General features: G+C 40.1%; 1 protein-coding gene across 1 annotated transcript; it reads right to left on the reverse strand.

The window, feature by feature from the left end:
* Nucleotides 1–4,370: 4,370 nt before the first annotated feature.
* LOC102552387 (uncharacterized) lies at nt 4,371–27,177 on the reverse strand. Its single transcript, XM_087600539.1, has 7 exons — nt 27,113–27,177; nt 24,361–24,467; nt 24,188–24,256; nt 23,725–23,832; nt 22,295–22,382; nt 14,454–14,549; nt 4,371–6,576 (listed from the first exon to the last, which is right to left on the reverse strand). Exons 4-7 carry the CDS (start codon nt 23,826–23,828, stop codon nt 6,466–6,468), a joined length of 399 nt encoding a protein of 132 aa, XP_087456665.1. The 5' UTR covers nt 23,829–23,832; nt 24,188–24,256; nt 24,361–24,467; nt 27,113–27,177; the 3' UTR covers nt 4,371–6,465.

Genomic DNA, 27,177 nt, shown 5'->3' on the forward strand with positions numbered 1-27,177 from the left:
TTAACTATATATCTATCATTAGACCTAAATATAATCTATCTACCATCTATGCATTTATTATCTAGATACCATACAATGCAATGAATGAAAAGGAAATTTGGCATGATGTAAAGGTAACCCTTTCCACTTCTTATGTGATTGAAAGACCTTATCTCACATTTGATTGTCTTCCTCAATTTTAAAATAAAACAAATTTATTTTACAAGCACAATGCTTGAAAGTAAGCCCATTTCCCAGGAAGCTAGCTTTTTCATATGTTGCTTAAATACCAGACAGTAAAGGCCTGTATTTCTTACCTATATATTGCAACATCTGAAATATTTTGAAAAATCTAATTGGAGAAAGTACTTGTCATCCATATATTAGATAAGAGTTGATATTCAAAGTGTGAAGAGTGCTTTGGTTTCCTTAGTCAGTGTTTTTAAAAAAAGGAAAATGAAAATGGATTGAATAGTATCTTCCCAAAGGTGCCATTCAATGGGTAATATTATCATGTTCAACAGGTCTAATTGCCAAGAAGATGCAAATCCAAACTGATATATCACCTCACAGTTATTGACATGATGTTACTGAAAAGAAAACTAACAATTTTTGTAGGTCTATAAAAGGAGACTCTGTTTTTTGGAAATGAAAATTGACACAAGTATAACCCAAACCGCAGAATGTTGTGCAAATTCCAAACACAAACAAATGACTGTGAATAATTGCCATAAATTTGGGACCTACTTCTGAGTCCTATCCCAAGCACTGAGAAAAGGATCTTTAGCAGTCAGTTGAACCTATGATCATTTCTATTCCATAAAATATCCATGAAGTTCATCAATATTCATAAAATTTAACACAATAGAATTCACACGCAAAGAGAAATATTACCAATAGAGTGAAAAGAAAAACAGGAAAAAGGGAAGAAAATGCAATGAAATCCAATCAAAATAAATGTGACCATGTATGTTGGAACTTTATATAGCTCTAAACAAAAGTGTAATCAGAAAAATTGCAGGAAAATGGATGAGATCAGAATATATAATATTAGATGAAACCACACAATCTCAGAAAAAAAGAAAAATAAAGCACACAGTTTCTCTCATATGCAGAACCTGGACAATAATATATGTATATATGTAAACAAAAGTATGTGTAAGTAATAATAACATGTAGACAGAGAATAAGAAAGCCTAAAATTTAGATAACAACGAAGAACTGAAATAATGGACACAGATTATAAAAGATTATGTAAAACTTAATTGTTTTTCTAGGAAAATCTGTAATGGAATTTTTACAGATGGAGTCTAATAAGTGAAAGAAAATATATTCAATAGTGAAAGTGTAAGATCAAGTGTGAAGCTCCATGTCTTCATTCTTAACGGAAGTTTATTGAACTGCATAGTCTTTAGGTACGGTTTATGTCAGTGAAGTGGCTTTTTGTTTGTTTGTGTTTTGTTTTTTATTTACAATGATTTTAAACAAAGTTTGAAATAAAACAGTTATGAAAAGGGAATAACAGCATATAACTGACTGATACCACTGGATTCAAATGTCTACAGAATGTTTTTCTGTTATTTGTTTGCTCTTGTATCACTGAGGTAGAAGCTTCATCCATATTACCAATGTTATACTCACGTGTGTCTGTGATTAGAAAGGACAGTTGGCCACAGTACTGTTCAGTCTGATTTGTAAAGGAGTGTTGAGGAATGTACTTTCAACTGGGATCCAAGGCTAAATCCCAGACCACTGCTCTGCTATTGTTCTTCATCCCAACCTGAGCCCTTGAAGTTGGGCACAATGCAGTCTCTCAATCTCTCCTTCCCTACTTTTTTCCTTCCCTCCCACTCTCTCTTCCTCCCTCCCACCCTTCCTCTCTCCATTCTTTCCAGGCTGTGTGCTATAACTTGGATTCTGCCCTTTGACTATCTCCAATCATGGGCTGGAGAATTGTCTCAGTAGTAAGCCACCTGATCAATTGCTGGGAACTGATCTTGAATCCTCTGAAAGAACAGCAAATCTCCTTAACCCCTCAGCCATTTCTTCAACTCTAGATAATATCTTTTGAGATGATTCTGGCTGTCATGCCTGTCTAACTCAGCACCATGACTATCTAAGGTCTTGTCGTGAAGACTGTTCAGAGCTCTTATTTCCTAGTGCCCCAAAAGGTAACTAGCATAACTTGGGAAATAAAGTAAAGATATAGCATGTTCCAGGTTAAGAATTTATGTTAAGAACATGCTTTGTGGATTTAAATTGGTTGTTATTTAATCTCAGTTCAACCATTTATTAAATTGATGACTTTGGGAATTTTTCTTACCTCCCTTCTCATTATGGGTTTCCATCTCTGAAAGGAGCTAACAATGACTACAAAACTATGTTTTAAAGTCCAGTATCTATTTGCCTTTACTTATATTCTGCTCTAGTTTGTACATGGTTTCATAAATACCTAAATATATCAAAACAATGACTCACCTAATATTGTATGATTATATGCTTTCTTTTTAATGATATGTGAATATATATGTTGCATGTTATATACAATAAATATATAATTGGTATTCAAAAAGTATAATGCTTAAATCTTTTTATCGAATAGAAATAGTAAAAAATAATAGAAAAACATGATTCGCTCTTTCATTAACTTTATATGAATATATATTTGATTCTTTTGCCTCAAACAGAGAAAATGTTCCCAGAGGCTGTATTGAAGTGATGACTTCAGGCACAGCATTGAAAGTGTGACTGGTAATAGGTTCAAAGATATCAGGGAAGATTTGAGGGACAGTGGGTATTGTCATGTTTACACTGCCCATGACTTCAAGAAAACAATTTTCTTTTCAAATTTAGCAGTGTTGAAAGAGTTTGAAGACAGATTACATCTTTGGAAAAGGAGCCCACTTTTGAATGTTAGAATACTGCCCACAGAGACAGAGGCACCCAGAAACAGGTAGTTTTGATTTCTTCTGTCATATGTTTAATTTGGTTTTAGCTACACACTTTTATAGGTGAAAAATTCATGTTATTATTTTTTAAACTATTTTTCTTATATTTATTTGTATGTATAAGTTTATTCATATCTGTGTGCATGCAAGCTAGCACATATGTGCAGGTACACACAGAGGTCAGAAGGGAGTATAGATATCTTAAAGCCAGAGGTATGGAAGGTTATGTGTTGCTCAACATGAATTTTGAGAACTGAACTTGGGTCCATTGAAAGCAGTAAGAGCTATAAGCTATTGGGTCATCTCCTTAGGACTTAAATAACATTGTAATATATTTTGAAAAGATTTAAGCAATAAAAAAAATCACCTGCTTCACACCTCCTCCTCCTGATGCTCTTTCTACTCTTCATTACAGCCATGGTTTATTTGGTGTTTTTATTTTTTGCTCTGCTCAGTTTGTTCGAGAAAGGTCTTGTGAAGATAACAATGCTAGACAAAGACAGCATTGTCCACTAGCACCCAGGCTTTCTCCGGTTGCGGTAAATTCCTCACATTTGTGAATAACTTGTGATGGAAGGGAAACTTTTCAGACACCAGAGTCAAAACATACACAAGTCTGGAACAGTCCTATTAGGAGATCAGATATATTCTGAATACCAGTGATCCAGACTGACTGAAAGTATTTGGAAATATGAGATTAAAAGTGTAGCCAACAGCTCTAACAAATCACCTGTTGACACATTTATGGGGACAGAATTCCCTTGTCACAACTATTCCAATATTAAAACATATAACTATTAAATAAGTAACTGCCTTATACATTGTATTTCCTTTGAGGGAAAATGATCTCACTGGGTTTTAGAAATCTTATTACAATTTCCAACATGAATGCTAAATTCTCGGTGAAGAAACCATTTCCACTCTTGTGTAAACAATACTATAAGAAGGTTTTGTCTTTGGTTGTAGTATTGAGGTAATCCCTCCAGCTGATTCTTCTCTGGAGTTTCTTGTTCAGGCAGACACACCTCACACCCTCACAATCATATCTCTGTGTCTTGTCAGAGACTTGTGATTCTCATCTCCTTGGTAGACTTTGGTGGTGGGTGTGTGGTTTGATCATGTAAAATAAAGTGTTGAATAGAGATATGTGCTCCAATGTCTACAGACGAATGTTTTTGCTATGTCAGAATACATTTCATGGTTTAACAAGCCATAAGGAGCCATTAAACCACATTGCCAAAATGGAAAGTGCCAGAACACAATAATGGATTCCTGATTAGGTACTCAATACATTCTACAAAAAGACAAAAAAACTGGTAATGATTCATTAAGAGAATATTTGCCTTGCAACACAAATACTTTGTTCATTATCCAATTCCTTCTACTCTTACTCATAGAACTAAAATATGTAACCATGATCAAATTATCTGCACAAAGGACAGATTAACTGTTATAATATTTTATTTTTATCTGAACATTCAGGTACAAGGCTTTGTCTGTTCCAAGACAACTGAACTTATGATCTTTTTAAATTCTTAGGTTTATTTGAAAAAATCCCATAAAATTATTGCATGTTTCCAATACAATATTTGGAAATTTTAGTCTGGTCACTATTTCTGATGATTCATATTGACTGTCAACTTGAAAGGATCTAGAATCAGCTAGGGGAAAAGCCAGTACACAGCCTATAAGGAAAATCATAGATTAGCTTAATTGACGTGAGAAAACCTACCCTAAATATAGATGATGTCATCTCATGGGCTAAGGTCCTGACTAAATAAACAATTGAAAGATATCTGAGCACAACAATTTCTCTTTCTCTCTCTGCTTCCTTACTGTGGGTACCATGTGACCAGCTGATTCACACTCCTGCCTGCCATGCTGACTTCTCTTGTCCATGCTAGACTATACCCTCAGATTATGAGGAAACAAACCTTCCATGCTTAAGTTGAGTTTATCATGCACTTTTCCATAGCAATGAGGAAAATAATGAACATTGTTAGGCAATATAACAGACATTCAATTAATGACTTTACTGTTCCTTTGAATATGGGGAAAATGAAATTTACTGCATTTGACTCTTAAATTGTATGTATATTTACTTGCTTTAAAGAATCAGCCTCTGAAAGCCTCTGTCCTTACACTCTTCTTGGGAAAAATACCTATGCTGACATTACCCTTAGCAAGGCAGACTTGTCAAAGACAGATTAATTTTCTGAGTAGCTGTACAGAACAGAATGCTTCTGGAAAGCATGTAGCTTCAGGCTGATTATGAACATGATGGCAATGGGGTAATGGTGTCAGGAATAACACCTACTCAGGTCACGGAAATGTCAACAAGCAATGAAGTACTCACGTGTCTTTGATTAAAAAGGCAGTTGGTCCAAAGTACTGTCTAATCTGTTTTGTGAATGACTGTTGAGAAATGTACTTCCTACTGAAATTCAAGACTAAATCTCAGATCATTGACATGTAATGTTTAAAGTGTTATGATGTGCCCTTTCAAAAGTCATTGTTTGAGCATATGGTGACAAATGAAAAAAGAAGACTGAGAATAAAATAAAAAATGAAGAATATATGAGAGAGAAACAAGCAACCATGGCTGTACATGGGCTAATCCTGAAGATGCAAAAATATCTGAAGATGAAGAAGCCACTGGATGCTGATAGGGAGCAGTTGGGGAAGGCATTTAGTATCAGTTTCTTATTGTGTTTCCCTTCCATAATGACATGGTGTCCATCTGCAAGGGAATGCAGCTTCTGAGGCCAGCATCTCAGACACCAAGACCTTTCCACAGACATGTAACTTCAACATTTAATCATGGCCTCTTCCCTTTAATTATTTCACTTGGCTTTGCTGTCATTAGCTTTGAGACACTGTCCCACTATCCTGCCAAGACAGTCTCAAACTTGGGTTGATCTACCTGCTTCACCTTCTGAGAGACAAATTAAAAATCAGGTCTCACCACGCAGGGTTTCTTCTCTTCATCTTCAATTTCATATATGATTAGGAATTCTAATTTCCAACAAAGTAAGCTATGCAAAGTAGAAAATTGATTTAACTAGTTCAAACTGTATATATTTTCCAATAATAGCTTGTCAAATATAGCAAATATGGAGTATACGACTAAGTGACTAATCTAGCCTGTCTCAAAATGGGTAGAAAAATTAAGAGGTAAGGTGATTTCCCTACAATTTAGATAGCAAAGTTGTTCATATAGCAGGCCATATGATTGTAGCATCTTTTCCTATGGTGTTAGAGACATCTAAAATAGAGTGTCATAGTACTAAAGAGGCATGCCTAAGGCTTTAGGAAACAAAATTTAAAGATGGGTTTTCAGCCCCCCAAATGGTTTATGGGACTAATTCAACTGATGCAGAGAGATAACTGGATATAGACACATGAGAACCGAAGGCCAAGATGCTTCTCTTCTGTTGACAGCCTCCACAGACTTTTCCGCAATAGTACTTCACAGTTGGGGTTATTCAAGAGTAATGTTGAGGTGAGGAGTTTCAATAAGACATCTGCCACTGCTCAATCAGCAGCTAAAATTGACTAGACTTTGCCAACTGGGTAGATGTACCTTTCTCCTCCATTGTTGCACATTTGTGTTCTCTGAAAGTATCTGATAGAAGAAGGTCTTCTTTCCCTGACAGAGGATAGTTTGTTATAGTCAAGGGCACAGGAACAATTGTGCTCTCCCTGGTGCTACACACTGGGTTAAAGATGGGTACCTTATTGATGGAGCAGGATGCCACACCAAGTTTTAGTAAATGGCTTACAGATAACCTCACATCCTTGACTGACATTACAAACAAACTCCAAATGTGATTAGCTAGGATATGGTGACATTCATCTGTAATGCCAGCCCTTGGAAACCAGAGCCGTGAAATCCAAGGAGAACAGAAGAGTTTCTGTTGGAAAGTAACTTTAGAGCCAGTCTGGGCGTATAAGACGATTACTGAGAAATAAAATGAAACCAATAAAATTTAAAATTAAATTTCGGGGTATCAGGAATCTTCTGTCTAAAGACCACTAAGATAGAAGGGTGGATTCACAGGACAGTAAAAAAACCTAATGTTCTTGAGAAGGCAAGCTAGGGGCCATTTATCAAAAGACCAGACCAACTGTGCCTGGAGATCCTGAAGAAAATTTAAAAATATGGTGCAGGGGTTGGGGAGGAGAGATTATAGAAGAATAGATGAAAGGAGAACATAGAACATGGAGGTGTTAAGCATGAAACACAGGAAGCTCAGTATAGAATCCCAAAGTCAGCCAAATGATATTAAAAAATAAATATAAAAAGGCACGAGGGATAGAAATTGCTTAGTATTTGGCAAATAGAGAAGGACTTAATGGACATATAAGTCAATAGACCAATAGACCAGGAAGGATCTGAGGCTGGGACAGGGCATGACTAGCAGGACCAGCTTATCAGGAAAACACCCTTGGTGTTTAAATTTGGTGTTCTTAGTCCCTGAACACTGGTGATGCTTGACAATTTTGAAAATGATCATTGGATGAATACACAGTAGTACCAATTCTTAGTGCAGTCTCTGGACTCAATGGTAAAACTCCAGTATCCAAGTGGCTGAGACAGAAGGACTGGCGCTGGTTCATTGAACCTTAAGATAAATTATGAATTACAGGCCAGTTCTGGCTGTGAAGTCAAAATTACTGAAAAAAATACAGTTCTTTCTGAGCACATGTTGGTGACATGTCCCAAAGGGCTGAGATTGTGCTGGGGCTTACTTTCCCTCTGACTTTCAGAAAGGACATGAACTAGGGAAATCATGGTGAACTAGTCTCTGTGGGATTGGACATCAAGCTAAAGCTGATTTCCAAGCTTCATAGTCATTTACTTCACAAGACACAGTTCAATAATCATAACCATAAGGAATTATGAGACTACAAAGCAAAGACAGGAATTCAGTAAGACTCAGTTGTACATCTCTAATTTATCTGAGTCCCCCCTACCCAGGAATTCTTGAGCTAGGGCAACCAGTACAGCTTTATGATATTAGTCTACCTCCTAGCCAGTGCACACCTGAATCATCGTGGGGTCCTTATGATGAGGACAAAACTAGTCCAACACATGTGGGGTTTTGTTCATGAAATCTGACAGTGTCCTTAACTATCTGATTCTTAAAACTGTTTTCATATTACACACCTCACAAAGTCTGACATTTAAACATTCTTTCCTTGAATTTTCCCATATATTTTGAGAAAGTCAGACAGGGTGTAAGCATGAGGAAAAGTACTGAACTAGAATCTGGTGGCCTAGCATCAGTTTTGGCCCTGAGATATCTGAGCTTATGATTCTGGACAGAGCATTTCCTCTTTCATAACTGGATCTTCACATTCCATAGTAACTAACAAGCTGCTGTCTGGTCTCATTTGGTGGCTGAGTGTTTAGGAGAGCACAGTGTAGAGAAAACACCCAGGTCATCCATGAGAGGTCGTCCAGAGTACCAGACAAGAGACTTGAGGTGAACACAGGAGCCCTTAGATCCAAGATTCCTTACTGAGGCACCCAGCTTACAGCCAGCTTCCACATTAGCATCTGAATTTTAACACTGTTCAAAGGCAGTGTTGGGAAGTAAGGAAAAGCTGCTGCCAAATCTGCCAAACTTCCATGAACAGGGTTGTCCTTGCTGACCTGCCTGGGCAGGCAGCTGTGTCCTACTCAGGAATGAGAGTATAACCCTCATGGACCTGGGGTTTATTGTTAGAATGGAACCTTCAGAACAGAGCAATGGGACTGGGTGTCATGTCTAGGACCTAGGGACAGTATTCCCTGCTATGGTCCCCCAGAAAAAATTTCTAAAAGTAGTATGACTGCCAGGAATGCTTGTTCAGACATGCTACCTGAGCACTTGGGGGGCCATGGAGGTCCAGGCTTTTATGCCTGCAGTTCAGTGAGTGAAGCAGGATGGTAGCCACAACCTGCATTGCCCAGTGACAAATTTAAAATTTGATTAAAAAATAGGCTTAAGCCATTGCTTTTTTTCTATAGGAATTTTTAATGGAGATTCAATTAGGCAAAATGGGCATTACTTTAGCAACACGTACATTAACATAAACTAACAATCATTCTTACAGAGGCAAAGGATCTCCTTTCCTAATTGCTTGTTTATCTTATCTTGTGACAGGAGGGAACCTTGTGATACCTAGGCACTCAGAACAACAGAGTCTATGTAATAAAGGACCTTTCTCTGCTGGAGCAACAAATGTGGTAAGTCTCAATACAGTTACAAATAAAGATGATATGCATGAAATTATATGAAGGACATTTAAAACCTCAGTGTCTTTTTTCTGTCTTTAGACTAATGTGTGTGTGTGTGTGTGTGTGTGTGTGTGTGTGTGTGTGTGTGTGTGTGCTAGAGAGCTGGAATGGCAGCATGGTAGAAGATGGGTTTTGACGTCTTCCTGTCTTATATGTCTTAGAATATATGTAGGCACCATGATGCCACTCTCCTTCCCCAAGACCATTTCCAAATCTTAAGTGCTCTTGGGCAGAACACTGAAATCAACAATTTTTCCTTGGCTACTTACATGAGGCTGAGGAAAAACCTCTTCAAAATGGCAGCCAACCAGGATAAATGTGGACAAGTTAAATCAGCCTTTGTGCTCTATCATAAATTTCTCACGTGAGAAACCTACAGTTTCTGTCTCATTTCCTGGGACACTTTCCTTGCTCATCCTGCTTTTCTATATAGATTCTCTACTTTGCTGATAGCTATGGAACTCAAGGGAGTCAACTTTTAATCAGATTTCTGGCAATGCACACACATGCTTTTCCTCGAAATCCAAACACATGAAGACCAAAGGTGGTAATATAAATAAGGAATTTCATTAATAGCACAATTACTTCTTTAGCCTTGTACACACATACTACAGCTCACAAGGGAAGAAAAGGTGCCAGGAAAGCAGGGTGTATCTGAACTGGTGAGTATCTAGACTTCCAAATCTATTCTCAGACAGATACAGGATTGTCTCTGATGGGTGACCAAATTTACTGAGTTATATGGGGGAGAGGTAGGCCTTCCTGTAGCTACACATTCACCAGAGGATGGTGGACCACCTGGTGTCAGTGTGATTAAGCATGGCTTGGGTCCCTGAAATTGTTCATTATATTGGGTAAGAAGAAGAAATAATAAATTGGAGAGCTGTCATCAGGAAATAACCCATATAGCCTCACTGACAAGGATCCTTAGCTTTTGAATAAAAGAATAAAAGAAAATGTCACACCAAGCATGAATGGCTCTGAGTTTGGTCAAATAGAACATATGGAGATGTACATGACCCTGAGGTTGTTCAACTCCTAGAACTGGGGTTCTCTTTGTTGTGCTCTGGTGGTTTTCAGTAAATTGCAGGCATTCTCTTAAGATCATAGTAATCTCCCTTCATTTCTTCCCTGTTCCAAAAACAAATCTCTCTTCCTAGGGACTCATATGTCCTCCAAAACATCAGCTTTCCATACTGAGTTTCTGGTCATAGGCTCTTCGTAAGTAGAGTTTTTGACAGGGATGAGAATCTTTTTTGAATCTTGGACAGATATGAGGGTTGAAGCAGTTTAACAACATCCTTAGGTGCAGCATCTGACTAGATGCCCACAGCACTAAGTACCCCCAGTGACTCCAGCACTAAGTACCTCAGTGTCTCCTCTCATTACATAATGATCTGTGAGGTGAGGTGGTGCACATCAGCTAAGCAATATCCAGAGGTGCTGTGTGTGCCAAAATTCAAATCATGATTGCGAATGGAAGACAGAGACCACAGTCTTTGATTTTTAGTTTGAAGTTAGGGAGTAGAACCTGTTTCCTCAAGGCTCTGTGGGTCTACATGGTCTCTTCTTAGTACTTAGATGTCAAACATGTACTATGTCAGTCTAGCTATGCTATGTTCGCTGAATGTGCCAGTTTAGTGGAAGACTAGGTATACGTCTCTCTCCAGGTACAGAAATGGTATTGGATGTGGGATTACAGGGTGTGCCTTTTCAAACTCCAGGAGCATCTAAAACCGTGCATACAGAGGCCAAATTTCCTCAAGGCCTCATTTAGACATTTGAATTTCTCTGCATAGCCTTGTCACTCTGCTCTATTCCTTTAGACTCTATGTGGAAAACCTATCCAAGGAACAGAACTATCGAAAGTATGCTGTCAGTGGTAGAAGAGCAAAGGTCATCAAGGTGGCTCTTTATTCTCTATGTGCCTGATCAAACATCTCCAGAGCAGTTCATGGCTGCATATAGAAAAGCCACAGATGCTGACAGTGTGTGGAAGGGGAGGAAATGCTGCCTCAGGAGTTCAGTACAGAGGAGGGACTGGGAGGGAATGAAGTTCAAGTCATGCGCGACATAATACTGCCTCTCCCAACTTGTATTCTTTGTCTCTTTTCTGGCATTAGAACTGTGCTGATTCTCCATTTTGGTATTGTATTGCAGACTATATAAAAAGTTTTTGAGAGGGCAGAGGAGCTGAAGAAGAACATTCTAAGGAATCAAGGGAAGAATATAAAAGTTAAGTGGCAAAAGGTCCGTGAGGAGGAGCAAGGCGACAAGATTGAGTGTAAACTACTTTGTCTGTTCCTAGGACTGTCTTGTGCTGCTTTAGTGAAGTGCATGATTCTATGAAAGAGCTCTACATGCACTTGAGTACCAAGGTGTGCACACGTGTGTGGACACACACACATGCACACACACACAATGGAATGTGGTACTAGGAAAACTGAGACCCAGCTTTACTGAAGACAGATATACAGATATGAGTAAGGAGGAAGTAGGGGTTTTCTGCCACACAAGGAATACAGTCCCTAGACTGAAATGTCAGACTTGAACAGAACTACACTTGGTTCATGTCTATACTAACAAGACTTCTCTTCCAAGAGTTGCAGTATTGACTCAAATCCTTTTGCCTTCCTGCAGAAAAATAAACAAAAGGAACTAGCCCAGAAGGCAGCCTTCTGGTAGGACATAATGGAAATCCTGCTTAGGGCATGGTTTTCTAAATGGTCTTATTTTATTTTTATACAAATCTATGTTGAAAGAAACAAATGTGGGGAAGTGGGCCCTGCACCACCATTACCATCACAGGAAGCTCAGCCATCTTCATTAACAAGAAATTTCAGCCTACCTGTAGTGTCTTCAGGAAAGGAAGCCTGTGATGAAGCACCCCCAACATCAGCATCAGCTAAGGAGGCTGCAGAAACTGGTATCAAGTTTGAGTCACCACAGATTTCTGACTTGGACAAGCCTTGTATAGAAGTGGTTCCACTACATCTGAGTTAGCCACACAGGAGTGAGACTGAAGCTCACCAGTAAGATAAGGTAGAGGTGCTGGCCAGGGGTCTGAAGTCTGGAGCACTGAGCCCCACAGAGAATATTGAATCTCTGCCATGTCCTCAGGTTTCTGCTTCCATGAATCCACTTATTTTCCTATGGTCAGAATCGCATGTGATGAATACTGTCTATTTTTGTCTTGCCAACTTGACTGTCTTGTTGTTGGCTTGTACAGACAGAGCAATATTTCTCAATGTATCTGCGAGCTAAGTGTAAAGAAATTTCTGAGATTGCCCTGAGTTTCTAAGGCCACAAACGGTCTCCCTTAGCCATACAATATTGCATGAGTGCTGACAGACTGTGGCTGTCTGACCTTGGCATAAGACTCTGTGTATATAGTTGTCTTATATGCAACCTCTTAATACATGGCAGGGTTTCATACAGCCTCTCAGCTCTTTGGAAAATGCTCCTTATGATTGAACATTCTTCCAGCAGGCTTTCTTCTAGGTGGGTGCTATCGAATAGCCCTAGTTTGGCTCAATCTATGTCTGGAAGTCACAGACCTTGAAAGTCACTTGGGTGAGTCTAGGTTTAAAGCAACACTCAGGAGTACATAGGACAACACAAGTCCAGACCTCAGAGTATAGAAGCTACAAATCTGGAGATATGAACTAAAAACAGAGAAGCCATGTCTGTGCCAGGAGAGACAAAGCAAAAGTTTTCCTTTTATCTGATTGTTTAGCTTCCAGGAGACTTATGGTGCTCACCAGAGTAAAGAGAGGACTTTGTCCAATGAGTCTGTGCACATACAGAGAAATTTTACAATCAGGTAACAGTTGTATCCAGAAATATTGCTCCATCTTCTCAAGCTGACAATAAAATACATGGCCACATGACCCAGACACAAGGATCCAGAGTTTGGAGAAAAAAACTACCTGCCCATTATGGGAAGGGGCTGAAGGAGAGAATCCCAATGACTTTGCATTTCCCACCCATGCTGCCAGGCTGAGTTCTGCTCAGAGACACCAGGCCATGTCACCTCAGCCTTTTTTCTCTTTTGGATTACAGTTAAGACAAGGAGTGGCCTGGACCTGGTGGTCCTCCCTCAGGATTATCCTCACCTCAGCAAGAAAGAATATCAAGAAAGGAATTGAGAAATGCAGGGTGTTGTGTGGATGCCTGGTTAAAAACATAAACACTTCTTATCGAGGCTCTTTCTTCCCCCTTGCCTTTCCATGACTCTCAGGGAAAATCTATCCATACTTATGAGACCCTAAAAGGAGCTATGAATGACAAAGCCTGTCCACCTTGAATTTGATGACTTTGTATTTGGTTGCTTCTCAGAATCCTTTAAATTCAATAATTTGGGTCAATGCTATAGTTAGAAATTTTCATTCTAGTTGGGGCTAGTGCAAGTAATTCCAGTCACTGGCATACTGAGGCTGGAGGCTTCCTAAAAGTTAAAATCAGATTCACAGTCAGAGTGCTATATTGCCTTAAAGAAAAGAATGCAGACTGAAAAGCAGAGAGACAGACAGCCAGGCATAAGGCAGGGGAAAGTCTTGTTATAAGTTGTAAAAAGAAATGGAGTATTCAATTGCTTTGGGGTCCTGGTCTGGGAACCTACCCTGGTAAGCTTTGGAATGTAATCATCTCACCACCTCAGGACTCCTAAGCAGACCTGCAGGCTGATAGAGGGAAGAGCATAGGTGCAGGAGGTGTCAAGACGGACATCTCAGGTTCTACTCAACATCTGTTCCTTTATACTGTACCTCAGCAAAGGACAAGAGCATCCAAGGTCTTAAAACACCAAAGGGAGAAAACAAACACTGAAATTAATACCCTGGTGTGGACTGGGGCTTCATGAGTGTTATGAGGGGGTCTGAGACCTCCAAGAATTGTCAGAATTTGTTATCTCTTGGCAGGTTGGAGAAGATTATCACGTGACTAACATAATTCCATTCCAGAAAAGAGGCTGAGATTACAGTTATTCTCAAAATGAGAAGAAGCTCTTCTTCATACAAGAAGAACTGTGGCTTCTTACATTAGGCTGGATTCCTGTAAGCAAATGGACCTCAATCACTGAGGCTTCCTCTTCTCTGTCTCTTAGAAACATCCTGCCTAAATCTTGCTCTGCACTGAGTCATTCCATTCCAGATCATCTCTGACCACAGTCAAGAGTGTGCAGTTGGAGTCAATGGAGCATTTCCTAGTACATTTACAGCTCTTCTTATTTTACATCTTACTTGAAGTAATTCTTCAAACTTCCAACTCCACGTGAGTCTGCGATGAGAATAGTAGATTGCCAAGATGTATGACAACAATATATACAGATCATAAACCTAAAAGATACAGAAATGAAACTTAAATAAGCAAGGAACTTTTTTCAGATAAGTGTGTTTTGTATTTGTGAAGAAGTACTTTGTGCATACCCAAAGAGCTTCTACATGCAAGGTATTCAAGTGTTTGCACCTACCCAGCACACTTCTGTTGATTTTCTAGGGAAAACAGTGACTCCTTTGAGAGTGCTTTGAAGGGTTTTCTCATTTTCACAGACTGGAGGTCACAAAACATGCAGCACTTTTTGCAATGTGACATGTATAAGCCCAAATCAGGTGGTTTATTTGTAGGCTTTGTGAGAACACATATACTTCTAGGCAGACCTTGGGAAGGCCATCTCCTACGACTTCACAATCTTTAACCTGATTGTGTAAATTCTTACTGCTATTCCTAACTCAATAACATATTATGCCCAATTGAAATTTGGTGTTTTGTGTCTGGGGCCAGAAAAGGTAGATTACACAAATAATGCATACCAAGTCACATGAAACAAATATTCTTCAGGCAAGAAATATAGATCAGTGTGGTTAGCAGAGGAAGAACTGTAACACTTACTGTGACTTATTATGACTTGGGTAGAGGGGAACAAAAAGTTCATGGGGAAGGACAAAGTGTTAGAAAGTGTTTGAGAGAGAAACACTGTGCTCCTGTATCAGTGAACATTTCTGTTGGCTGGGATTTGTGATTTATTTGAAAAGAATGCCTGACATGTGCTGAAATCACTCATGAGAACCATACCACCCATTGTCTGGTATGAGCAGGAAATAGTGACGATTTTGAATACAGGATAAATTTTTTGGGCTACTCCGAGAACTTAAAATGAAGGAGTTGCAAGGCTGTTTGGGAAGAGGTCAAGTAAGGTTTGGGAGTTGATACCATGGACTGATGATGAAGGGGTAATAAGCTGTATGGTGGGGAGGGTAGAGTTTAGGGTATTTCAGAGATCTAGGGTATTAGCATAGAGATTGAGGAGTCTGTGACAGGGAAGGCTTTCAATTAGGCTCATGGAATGATGTTCTCAGAAACATGAGTCAGGTTTTTAGTAGAGGACTCAGTTTGGACATAGGCTTCAGTCTTAGAGTGTGGAATTTAAAGCATCTGTGAGATGTTAGACATTGACATTGGGAGGATGTAGTGGGAAGCCAGGAGAGGAAACTGGGACACTTATATGTGATGGTGACTCAAGAACCTAGGTAAATGGGGAGAGCTGACATGTGCTCAAGAGAAACATTTCCCTGGCAGCTGAGGAGGAGGTCTAATAAGGGTAGAAGGGAACAGAGTGGGAATGGAAGAGCAAGAAGGCTGCAGTAGAACCGGATGAGGTTCACAGAAGCCACACTCCAGTGATATTGGAAGAAGGAGTTTAGGATGGGACCTAGGGACAGGCTCAAGCAGGAAGCGCATCCAAATCCCCTACAGGAGTTCTGAGGATATTGGATTCATGAGTTGTAAGCCATGGAGGGCAAAGACTGCAAACGTGAACAAAGTGTTAAAAAGCAGGGCTCCTCCTGGAACCCTAGCATTCAGTAGGGTGAGAATGCTGGGTGGAGACATTTATTGCCAACGAGAACTAACCTTAATAGTGTGCCTTGAATCAAAAGGTCACATGATGACGTGTATGTGGCATTGTGGAGTCTGCCATGAATGTCATACTAAGGCTTGTATCGAGGCCCTAGATTCTATGACAATTTGAAGTGCAGAGGATGCTCTTTGGGAATGGGTTAACAGACTGCAGACTGTGAAATGGTTTGGACATAATTTGTTCTTTTTTTTGTTTTATTTTTTCCGATTTTTCTTTGACTTCACTTTTGTTTTTCAAATGCTTGAGGTTTTCAACTATAGTTTACTTGTTAGTGTATATACATGAACAGGGTTGTTTAATGGCTCATGGAGGAAGCATTTATGTGCATAAAACTTAAGAGGAAGAAACAAGAACCTGCCAGGAGCGTGCTGCAAATTTCTCAAATTTTTCCTCTGAGATCAAACCCCTTCTTGCTCTCACTATCTCTTCCCTGATTTCTTTAGAGTTCACATTTTATATGTGCCCCTCTTCCACGCTAACAGTGCTTCAAGTGTAATGGGTACATACGTAACTTTCACAACTGGGTTGCATGGCTTACCATCTGCAAGATTCATCCTCACTCATGCAAGCAGTTGCCTGATGTGTTTTTACATCTGGTGACTCAGTGAAGAGGGGAAGGGAAAGATAGGAAAGAGGTATAGTGTGATTGTGTGACAGTAGTACAGTACCACATCAAAAGGACAGAAGTGTCCCCTATTCATATAGGGAGAAATCCCATGGGTCTCAGAGGCAGGAGTGAAGGTTGATAGCTGAAGACCCAGAGATATTGTTGAACCAATGTTTGAAGCAATTATCAGAAATATTGTTGAAGAAGAACTCAGTCTGCCATTCACAGAAGGTAAGCAGAGGTGGGATAAATTCTGAATGACATAACTTGAAATGATTACTGTCTAGATATCAGGTTTAACGAGGCATGGATGAATAAAAGCATCTTGTCCTCAGAAAGCAGCAACCTAAAAGTAACTATATTGGCTTGAACATTCCTGGCCCAGGCAGTGGCACTATTAGGGAGTATGGCCTTGTTGGAGGAAGTGTGTCATATTGGGTGTGAGCTTTGAGACCCTCCTTGATGCCTGTGTGCTTTTCAAATAAGAGGTAGAACTCTCCTTTCATCCAGTGTCACAGTTGCCTGGATGCTGTCATGTTTCAACTCTGATGGTATACAATGAACCTCAGGATAAAAAGCTAGCTCCAATTAAATCATGACCTTTATGAGTTGCCTTGGTCATGCTATTGCTTCAAAAGAATGAAAATGCTAACTAAGAGAGTAAGTGAGAAAAACTCAGTCAATATTGAAATTTGTGGTAGGAGGACAAAGCAGTTGGTTCCCTCTTCCTTCTCCACATGATATGTGTTTGCATGGAATGATTTTGGAAATTATAGGAGAAAACAGTTAATGTTCCTTGGGTTACCCTTATATGCTGGATTAAGCATAGCTGACTGGTCTTACTTAGAAATCCTGACTTCTTTTGTCTTCTCAGACCCATACGACCCAGCCAGCCTTTTTATCAAATGTAGGTCTACATGAACATTTTGGATACCAAAAGGTGCTCCCTGAATCCATAGCTGTTGTGTGTGCCCCCAAGTACAAACAGTAAGTATGTGGGATTCTGGTCTGGAAGGTACAAGAACCAAATCATCAATACCTTAAAACTGTTTTAAAAACCGTCTTTGTACATAATACCTTAACTGATTGCTATAAAAGCCTTCCTTTAAGGTGCCTATTCTAGTGATCACCAGCTGCTCTTGAAGGATACGATGACACCACTGCTGGTTTTCTAAGACCACCTCTCAAGAAGTGACCTCAAGAGGCAGATATTGAAGAAATTCCACAGGAAACACTCTGTCAGAGTTTCGTGTCTTTTCATTCCCAATGCCGTGTTATACTGAATTCCTCAGCAGAGGTAGTGTTGGGCAAGCAATAAATCACCCTTCATCCTTTTATAATAATTTTTTGTACATTTAATGTGCTACAGGATCAAGATGACCCTGGATTTAGAATTTTGTCCTTTATTCCTAACACTGATTGATTAAAACAGACCAAATTCATTGCTAGATTCTACTTGATAGTCATTTCTACTAGAGAGTTCCTCTGCCCACTTAGGTTAGTTAATGTGTAAGAAAGAGATCCAGGGAGTGTGAGACAGACAGAGCCCAATGTATACATAGCAGGGTGAGAGAGGGACATGTAGAAGAGAGAGGAGGAGATAGAAAAGGGGGAGGAGAAGGAGGAAGAGGAGGAGGAAGAGATAAGGAAAATAAATGAATGAATGAATGATTGAATGAATAAATAAATAAATAACAAAAGGAAGCTGAGACATCAAAGAAAAGAAAGGACAAAAAATAAGAGGAAGGAGATTAATACTAGGACAGGGATAACAATGTCTCAGTGGAGGACAATGATGACAATGATGAATAGCAATAGGAGGAGAAGGAAGTCCACAAGTTTTAAAAGAGGAGAGAAGCACTCTCTAGAGAACATGAGAGGAGATATGGCAAGAGGGGAGAGAGGAGAAGAGATGGTGAAAGAGAAAGAGCAGAGAGATCTAAGGAAACAATGGGGAGAAAAGGAAGGAGGAATGAAATAGTGAGAGAGGCAAGGAAAGAGGAGAGAAAGATAGAGGAGAGAAAGAGAGGAAACTTGGTCTTGGAGGCATAGCTGTGTGTCTTAAAAACCTGCTTTTTCTCATTTCAGAATTGGAATTTTCACACTGACACCTCTTGGATTAAAAGAAATATCCTATTGTCCAAGGAGGGAGCTCCATTCCCACAAACAGGACACAGGTCTCTTTTGTGTATGTGTCTATGTACAAGATATCAAAGCCATGTTCTCAGTCAGGACATAGTACTGATTGGGTTTATCATTTTTTTCTTACCCATCTGGCAGTTCACCCTCATCACTCACCTTCATAAAAATCCATAATAACCAAATATTTAGGAAACATGTCAGTGAACATAAATTTTCTCATATTTGAAATCTGGTCATTCACTGTCTCTGGGGGTGCTGATCCTTTCTCTCCCTTTAACCTGATATCTGGGTATACTAATACTCTCTGGAGATGATAAAGCAAGTAGGACTTGGGTGTTCCTCAGGGTCAGAGTGTGGGAGCAGCATGCTTGAGGCCCTGAATTCTATACCCAGTAACATGAGGAAAAAATGTAACAGACAAGGTATGGAATCCTGTAGCTGATTCAATATTACTGTGTTTTTCATTTTGTCAGTTACTAGGTTTCAATCAGCAATATGAATGCAATGGGTGTTTCGGCTGGGCTCCCAGAAGAACCCTTGAGGATCCTGTTTGAGGCTTATACCATTGAAGTGGTGAGCATTGAACTTGAATGGTCACTGCATATCAAATCTGCAGTACATCATATTTGTGAAATAATATTTGGAACAAAGTGACCACCTCTCAAGCCCTGGAACAACAGTGGAGATGACTACAGCCCTATGGAAGTTGTCACATTTATATCATATAAATAGGGTCACGAAGACTTCCTCCATTCTTCACATACTATGTCAGCAATTCCAGTTTGCCCAGTCCTGCTAACAAATTGTCCTGATGGCCATACTCCAGACTGACCAGTGTGGCCACAAAAAACATAATACAACAGTAATGTCTGTCTGGCCTAGAAAGAGTAATGTACCTACATGAACAAACTGTCCTGAACAAGGAATGACAGGAGAAATTCAATGTTGGTGACAGATTGAAGTGAGGACCTGTTGACAGTGAAGTCATGACCTGTTGATGGATAACCATTCCCTTCAATGCTTCTCTCTTTGACCCTGTGTACAAGTGAAGCTACTCAGAACACATTGAAAATTCCCATAAATTGCACTGAATCTCTCATTTATATAAGTATATTTTCAAACAGATTTATAATTTTTTAAGATGCTATTTTAATTGAACAGTACAGTTAACTGTTGTGCCAAGCTATTGAGTCTTGTCTCAGATCAGGTGTCCCCTAAGCATGTTAAAGGAGAGGTGTGATTGGAAGCAATTACGATTTGCAGTTGCTGGGCGACAACCTTGTCTAGGTTCTTATTTACTCCTGTTCTCTATCATTTCCCACTTTTCTGTCTCCCTTGTTTTTGATTGTGACTGGATCTCATGGTAAAGTAGTGTCTGTCCTGAGAGTCACTAGTCTAGGCTGACATAAAACTGAGAGAAAGACATCTTACTCCTACATCCCAGGTGCTAAGATTAAAGACTTTTTTATCACTATGTTTCTAAAACTTAAAATTTATCTTTTGACATTGACTCAACATTTGCTCTCAACACTTGAGGAGTAAATAAACCTATGGTAACCCATATCCATGTGAACAGAGTCTACAATGTATCCTGATCACATTTGCTCCTCCCTGTTTTCTTGGGTGCTCTGCCAAGCCCATCTGAAACTCCAATTCTAAAAAGAGAAAAATGTCACCTACTGTCATGTCTCGTTAAAATGTACATTTATTCTCTCTCTCTCTCTCTCTCTCTCTCTCTCTCTCTCTCTCTCTCTGTATGTGTGTGTGTTTTTGTGTGTGTGTTTTGTGTGTGTGTCTGTGTGTGTCTGTGTGTGTCTGTGTGTGTGTTTATGTGTGTTCATGTGTGTTCACTGTGTTTCTACTCTGCTTGTAAGGGTAGGTGGCAAAGGCCTTGTCCCTGGAAGCCAAGTGGCCTAAACCTGCTGTGTTTAATCAAGGTATCTTGCAAGTCTTGTTTTTCACATCCTATAGATCCTGAGCAAATTCCAAATCCCTATATCCCTTAAGAAAAAGGACTCCTTATACTCCCAAACAGTTGCTATCAATAATTCTTCTACTAAGGCTGGAGGAGGAGCTTCCATCCTATGCATGGTGGAATACTGAAATGACTTCACTTTGCGAAGATGTAATAGATGTAATCACAGTTGCCGGGCTTTTATGATTGTAATGGCCGTCTGAAACAGAGGTTCCATAGCACTCCTGCTAAACCCTTTACTGTTTTTGTTTCATGTTACACCATGCCCCCTGACTGGTGAAGTTCGTGTGTGTCTGTATGATATAAACCTCTCATTTGGGGCCGAAAACTCAACATTTTCCCTGAACAACTTGAGAAGTAAATAAGTCTATGAATTAACAAATCCCCATACAAAGGGATTTTCTCTGAGTGACAGGAAAAGCAGCATTAATCTAGGGACACAAACTTACTTAGAAGGCAGTTTGACATGACCAAAATGAGAGTAGTATGTTCTCTTGTGGTCTGTTTAGGACCAGTGCGAGTGCTTAAGACCGGATTTAGAGTCCCAGATCAGATATGCATTCCACTCTGTTAAATGGCCAAAAACTCAACCAGAATGTGTTGGTTACTATTATAGGAACAGTGCCATGATTGTATCTGTAGGCAAACCTCCCTAACAGGTGAGCATTACAGTATAGCAAATCCACTGCTGGTCAGAACTCTGACTGTTTCCTCCCAGAGCTCTGCATAACACCACCCTACACAGAGAAATCTAGGCAGCAGGGCTTAAGTTTGTCAGTAAGTTTCAACTATTTCTCTCTGTGCCAAGATCAAATGGTGGTGTCTTTAACAATAGGGTCTTGCCACCCACTTCCGATATGTAACCAAGAGAAACTGTACTAGCCTATATTATAGTCTATACTATTTAGGGAGCGTCAGGCTTTCCTGAATATAAATACATAGGTTTCTCATACATGGGACTGAATTTTTCATTCATGATAAATAGATGCTGAAAGTAGCTTGAAGTGTTCTCTCCTCATGGATCCTCCCTTTTACTTAAGACTCGTGGTGTTCAGCTTGGGCACTGAATCCTGTTAAGAGTGCCTGACTGCATGCAATTTACTGGTTCAGTTGCCTGGACATCCAGCCTCCTAAATTAACCCGTTGACTAGGACAAGGCCTAAGATGGTGCAAAGCAGGAGGCAATACTGAACTTTAGGTTATAAACTGAAATATTAGTCCAAGGCTGCCTAGAAGAAGTGAAATAAACAAGGCAGGAATGAGTATCTTGTGTAGCTAATGATTCCTACTGGATCCTCAAGTACAGTCAGAGGCTCATGAATCATTACTGCCTGAGAATAATGGGCTCTCACCTTTTCCTCAAGTCCACACTCAGCAAATGGATCATACATGGAAACCATACTGATGATCATTCCATCACTATAGGGCACAGTTTTCTTACCATGGCCCCTTGGATGTCTCTAGATTGATCAGTGCAGGATGTGAATCTGTAAGTGTCCTCTTTGCAATGCTCACATTCCAGTCCACACCTGTCCCAGAAACACAATTTTTTTTCAATTTTTCCCAATACATCCTTCCATATTGTGTTCTCCTCTGCAGCATACTTGTCTGGTCTAAGTGAACACAAAGGTTATTATCTTTTAATATCACAGCTGGCACTACATGTAGACAGAGACACAAGCCAAAACCCAGACTGACATGGTCCAGGTATGCAGAGTTTTAAGTGAGTTGACTCTATCAGTAAAAGGCAAGGCTGAGGGGCCAGGTCATCACTTGTACAAGTTCACAGATCTAAGGAAGAGGAAGAAACAAAGCATTCTGACTTCCCATGCTCCTCAGAGCACCACTTCCTTTAAAGACAGTGCATAAAGCTCCAGACAAGGCTCAGTGCCAAAGAGACTGTCACTCAATTTGGGGATCATATTAGTTCTCAGCACCCATATTTTGGCTGACAAACGTCTGTCCTCTAGTTCTAGGAGATCTAATCACCTCTGGTGACCTCAGGTGTCATCCGGAATACCTATATCTACATGTAGACCAAACACTCAAGTGTCTTATAAAAAAGCAAGAAAAATGGAAATCTATAAACATGGGATTCTATAACCTAGTATCTCTTCATGAGTCTCCATAGGTTTCCTCAGTTTTGAGGCAGATCCCTCAAGGAATGTGTGGTGGGGCCTTTGCCAGTGAAGCCATGGAGAAGTGTTGAGTTTGGAGTTCTAGTGGAAGTTTAATATGACTGTATCTAAGGTAGGAAGAGATGGAGAACATGGAATGTTTTACCCAAGTGTGTATGGACTTTCTCCTCAGCAACCAGTTCTCCCTGACTTGCATCACACAGAGAACAATTGCACTCACATTGTGAGTACTGAGTGAAGTTTCTAGGGAGACCTTAGAGCTGCAAGTTGCCAACCTGAAGGAGAAAATAGAAGATAGGAAACCTTGCCCATCTTGGTATTGTTTATTGTCCTGAGCACAGACTCCTCAGGATTTTCTCTGGGTGTTTAGTCTGACTGGGATAAACTTTATGTACATATGTTCTAGTCTGAGTTAAATATCAAATTTAAACAGTGTCTCAGGTACATGGCATGAGGAAATTCACCAGTGAGGAAGAAACATATGTCCTGGGGTCCCTGAAGTTTTAAGTAAAATGTTGCTAATATCTTTTGTTTCCTTTTCACTGAGGCTCAAGGTAATTAGGTAACTCATCCAGAAGACAAAAGCAAATGTTTTATGGGTATGCGGGCTTACATCAGAAGTCCTGCTACTTGGCATAGAGGCAGGAAAGTAGCATGACTTCTAGCCTGTCTGCATTACATAGTGAGACCTTGTTTCAAATAAAGCCATTCTAGAGAGAGGGGAGTCACCTACTGATATGTTGGTGCTATTCCATCAACACGTACAAAGAACCACTCAGGTGCTTTCCATAACACAGGTGACCATGGAGCTGTTTCTGTTCCTCCTGATGATGACATTTTCCTAGTAGCATAGGAAGTGATATTAGAAATCTAAGAGATGTGAGGCATAGAGACATTTCTTAATAGACATTTAGTCTTACAGAGTTTGAGGTAGAATATGTACATAAGGCAGACTAGTTACATGCTTTTCCTGCCTAACATTCACAGAGCTTTGAGTGACAGCAATATTGGTGCTCTGTTTAAGCCAGAGTTGGTGATCTAGGATGCTCAAATTCTGGAGTACCAAATCCACAAATCATCACTATAGAAGCCAGAAGCTAAGAGATACTACACAGGCAGGGAAAGGCACAAGTAGCTAAAGAAATTCTTATTGCTCATAGCCCAGGATTAATGGCTTACTCTCTCTGGCCCCTTACCTTTCAATCCTCAAGGGAGATTTAGAGGGAGCAGAGGAATGAAGTTCTTTACAGACTGACTGGAGCCACCTGATGATACAGAGATTCTAGGCTGATTGAGGGAAGTGGCATGCATGTCGCTTCTTGTTAAATGCTTCTCCCCTGCCTGCCCTGTGGGAGCCCCATGCATCCACCTCCATCTGCGACATGGGTTACTTGACAGTAGCCAGCTGTAACACTGGCCACCACATTGGTTGTGTAGTTGGTAATTCAGGCCCTTCGCTTCTTGATCCAGGAATATCTGAAAGAGAGAACATGATTGGACAGTTGTTTGGTTCCCTCACATTATGACAGAAGTCCAGGAAAAGTAGGAAGCCATAGATCCACAGTTATCATGAACTGACACCCAGGCCTAGTTCCATGGGGATAAGGAGCATTTTCTCTAACAAACGAGTGCACAGTAGAGGAAATGGTCACAGAGTTATAAAAGAGCCTGTTGAAACGTGTTTATAAATGCACCTTTATCCCACAGAAGGGGTCTCCACATGTGTGAGATATGAGTATGTATACAGGTGAGGGCCTTGAGTGTGAACATACACTTGTAGGTGAGAGCATTCATACATGTGTGCTTAGCTATGTATGTGCCTCCCCTGCTTCTATGCTTACAGAAAACCAGAATAAAGCAAAGAGGTTTTTTTTTTGTCAGGGGATCTACTGTTGCCCTGGAAACTTTTTACCACAGCTCAAAGACATTCTAGCAAGAGAGAGACGTGAGGAAGCTGGGCTGCACTTGGGAAGTAGGACAGTCCATGGTCTTTACAAGAGGGATGGATGCTTCTCTGGATTCTCTCTGGAGGAAAAGGCTGAAAGTGTCTGCTTCTCAGCTCATTCCTCCCTTTACCCAGAGAAGCTGCATCACATCCCCTTTTGGAGTTGGGCATTGTTGTGAGCATGGGTGCAAGCAGGGCTTTTCACAGATCAGCTTACAGTATTAATGAATCAGAGACTTCTGTGTAGGCCAAAGCTGTATACATTTTGCTAGGACAGACTCTCAACTAGTTCATTTAAACTTACCTCAACTTGTGCAACAACCTGTCTCTCCATGGGTTCTCACTAACTGCTTATAGCTCTGTTCCCTATCTTCTGCCTCCTATCATGCTCCTGTATCTGCTTTTGTCCCTTCGGTCCCTCTCCTGCCCAGGTAAACCCCAGTGATTTCTGCCCGAGCTATTGGCTATCTGATATTTACTATTATCTGTCAGCAGTAAGACTGTGCCAAAATATCCCTTCCTTCATTTACTTTCAGGGAATGACATTCATGTTTGAGCTAGTGGGTAAGGATGAAATTTACAAATCTGAAACCCAGTGATGTGTCAAAGAAATGACAATATCAAAATCCTGCCATCACTTAGCTCTTTGCCAGTACATGATTAACAATTGAAAATACAAAGACACACCTTCATACAAAGTAAGAAATGTCACCCAAACAATGGGTAGATGTGTGCACAGAATGTAGATGTGGAGCTCAGAAGACAAACTCAGATGTTGCTTTTCGGGAACCTTCCACTTTCACAATTGTGAGGCAGCTGTTGTTCACCTAGAAACTGAAGTCACCTCTTCTGCAAGAGCAATCTATGCTTTTAGTCACTGAAGTCTCCAGCCCTCATAGAAGATACACGATGTTGAGATGTTGGTTTGTCTGTTTGTTATGGGGCAATAAATGCACGAAGTTTGCAAGTCAGAGGACAATTTAGTGAAGAGGGTTCTCTTCATTAATCTTTATATTGAATTTGATAATGAAACTTAGGCTGCCAAACAGAAAGTCATTACAATAAATTAGGACTTGGCAAACCAACAGAAGAAAAAGATCTTAAGACACAAGAATGTCAGACACATTTTTTACACATTCTGGAGACCTCTAAAAACATTAAATTAAAACCTATGTTTGTGGAGGACCTCTTTACAGACCCCTGTAGGCCATATGGTTGCTGTTTCAATGTCCATGTGTACATATAAACTCTAATCAGTGAACTTAGAGGGCTTTGTTCTCCTTATGCCTAATCTCTCCACTGGTAATACTATCTCTGCTTCATTTTCTACTTCTGAGCTCTGAAAAGGACTATTTAATGTATATCCCATTTAGAGTTGTGCTGTCTCTCTGTCTCTCTCTGTCTTTCTGTCTCTGTCTCTGTCTCTTTTCTCTCTGTATGTGTTTTTCCATATTGCTCTGTGTGTGTGTGTGTGTGTATCTGTCTGTCTGTCTGTCTGTCTGTCTGTCTCTCTGCCTGCATAATGATTGGCTGTGTGTCTCTGCATTTGTTACCCTCAGCTGCAGGAGAAGCCTTTTCTGATGGTTGAATAAGGCACTGAACTATGAGTATAACAGAATATCATAAGAAGCAATAATAGCTACTTGTTTCTATTAATTTATTTTTATATCTGTAGGATTGCTATTAGCAAGTATTTGGGGTTTCTAGTTCCTGGTTTTTGGCCACCCAAGGAGTGTCAGATATGCTTGTAAATTCCATGAGACACAGGAGTGGCTAAGCCCCTCCCCTGAGCATTTCCAACTGCCAGATTCCACACACAGAACCCTCTAACTGCCCACTGGTCATCCTCAGCCCTCCCCATTTCCACTCCATCCTACAGAGCAGCCCAAGTCAAATCTCCCAAATCTCCACCCTGAAAAGCTTTGTCCCCACCCCAAGAACAGGTATACATCCCTCTCTTCTACTCAGTTGTCTGCTGTTTCTCATCTAAGCAGAGGCAGTTACCCCTGTAGAAGTTAATTGTGGTTTTCCTCCCAGCCCCATGTTTCCAGGAGTGAGATTCAAACTCAAAACATATTTACAAATATCTTGCCATATAGCTAGACTCATCTTCGACTATATCATTACAAAATTAAGCCATTTATTCAAATCTACATTCTGCCATGTGGCTGCTTACATGTGCTCCAGTACCATGTGTGCATGTTGTCACATCTTCCCAAGAGAATCTTCCAACTGGCACTC

The sequence above is a fragment of the Rattus norvegicus genome, chromosome 1 (genome assembly GCF_021556685.1).
Source record: "Rattus norvegicus strain SHRSP/BbbUtx chromosome 1, alternate assembly SHRSP_T2T, whole genome shotgun sequence".
Taxonomy (NCBI): domain Eukaryota; kingdom Metazoa; phylum Chordata; class Mammalia; order Rodentia; family Muridae; genus Rattus; species Rattus norvegicus.

Coding starts and splice junctions, on each gene's coding strand:
- LOC102552387 (XM_087600539.1), bottom strand. CDS start 23,828: ATGTCATCATCAGGAGGAACAGAAACAGCTCCATGGTCACCTGTGTTA. Junction 22,383..23,724: donor GGAATAGCACCAACATATCA/GTAGGTGACTCC, acceptor TTTCTGGGACAG/GTGTGGACTGGAATGTGAGC. Junction 14,550..22,294: donor GAGACATCCAAGGGGCCATG/GTAAGAAAACTG, acceptor TGTATCTTTTAG/GTTTATGATCTGTATATATT.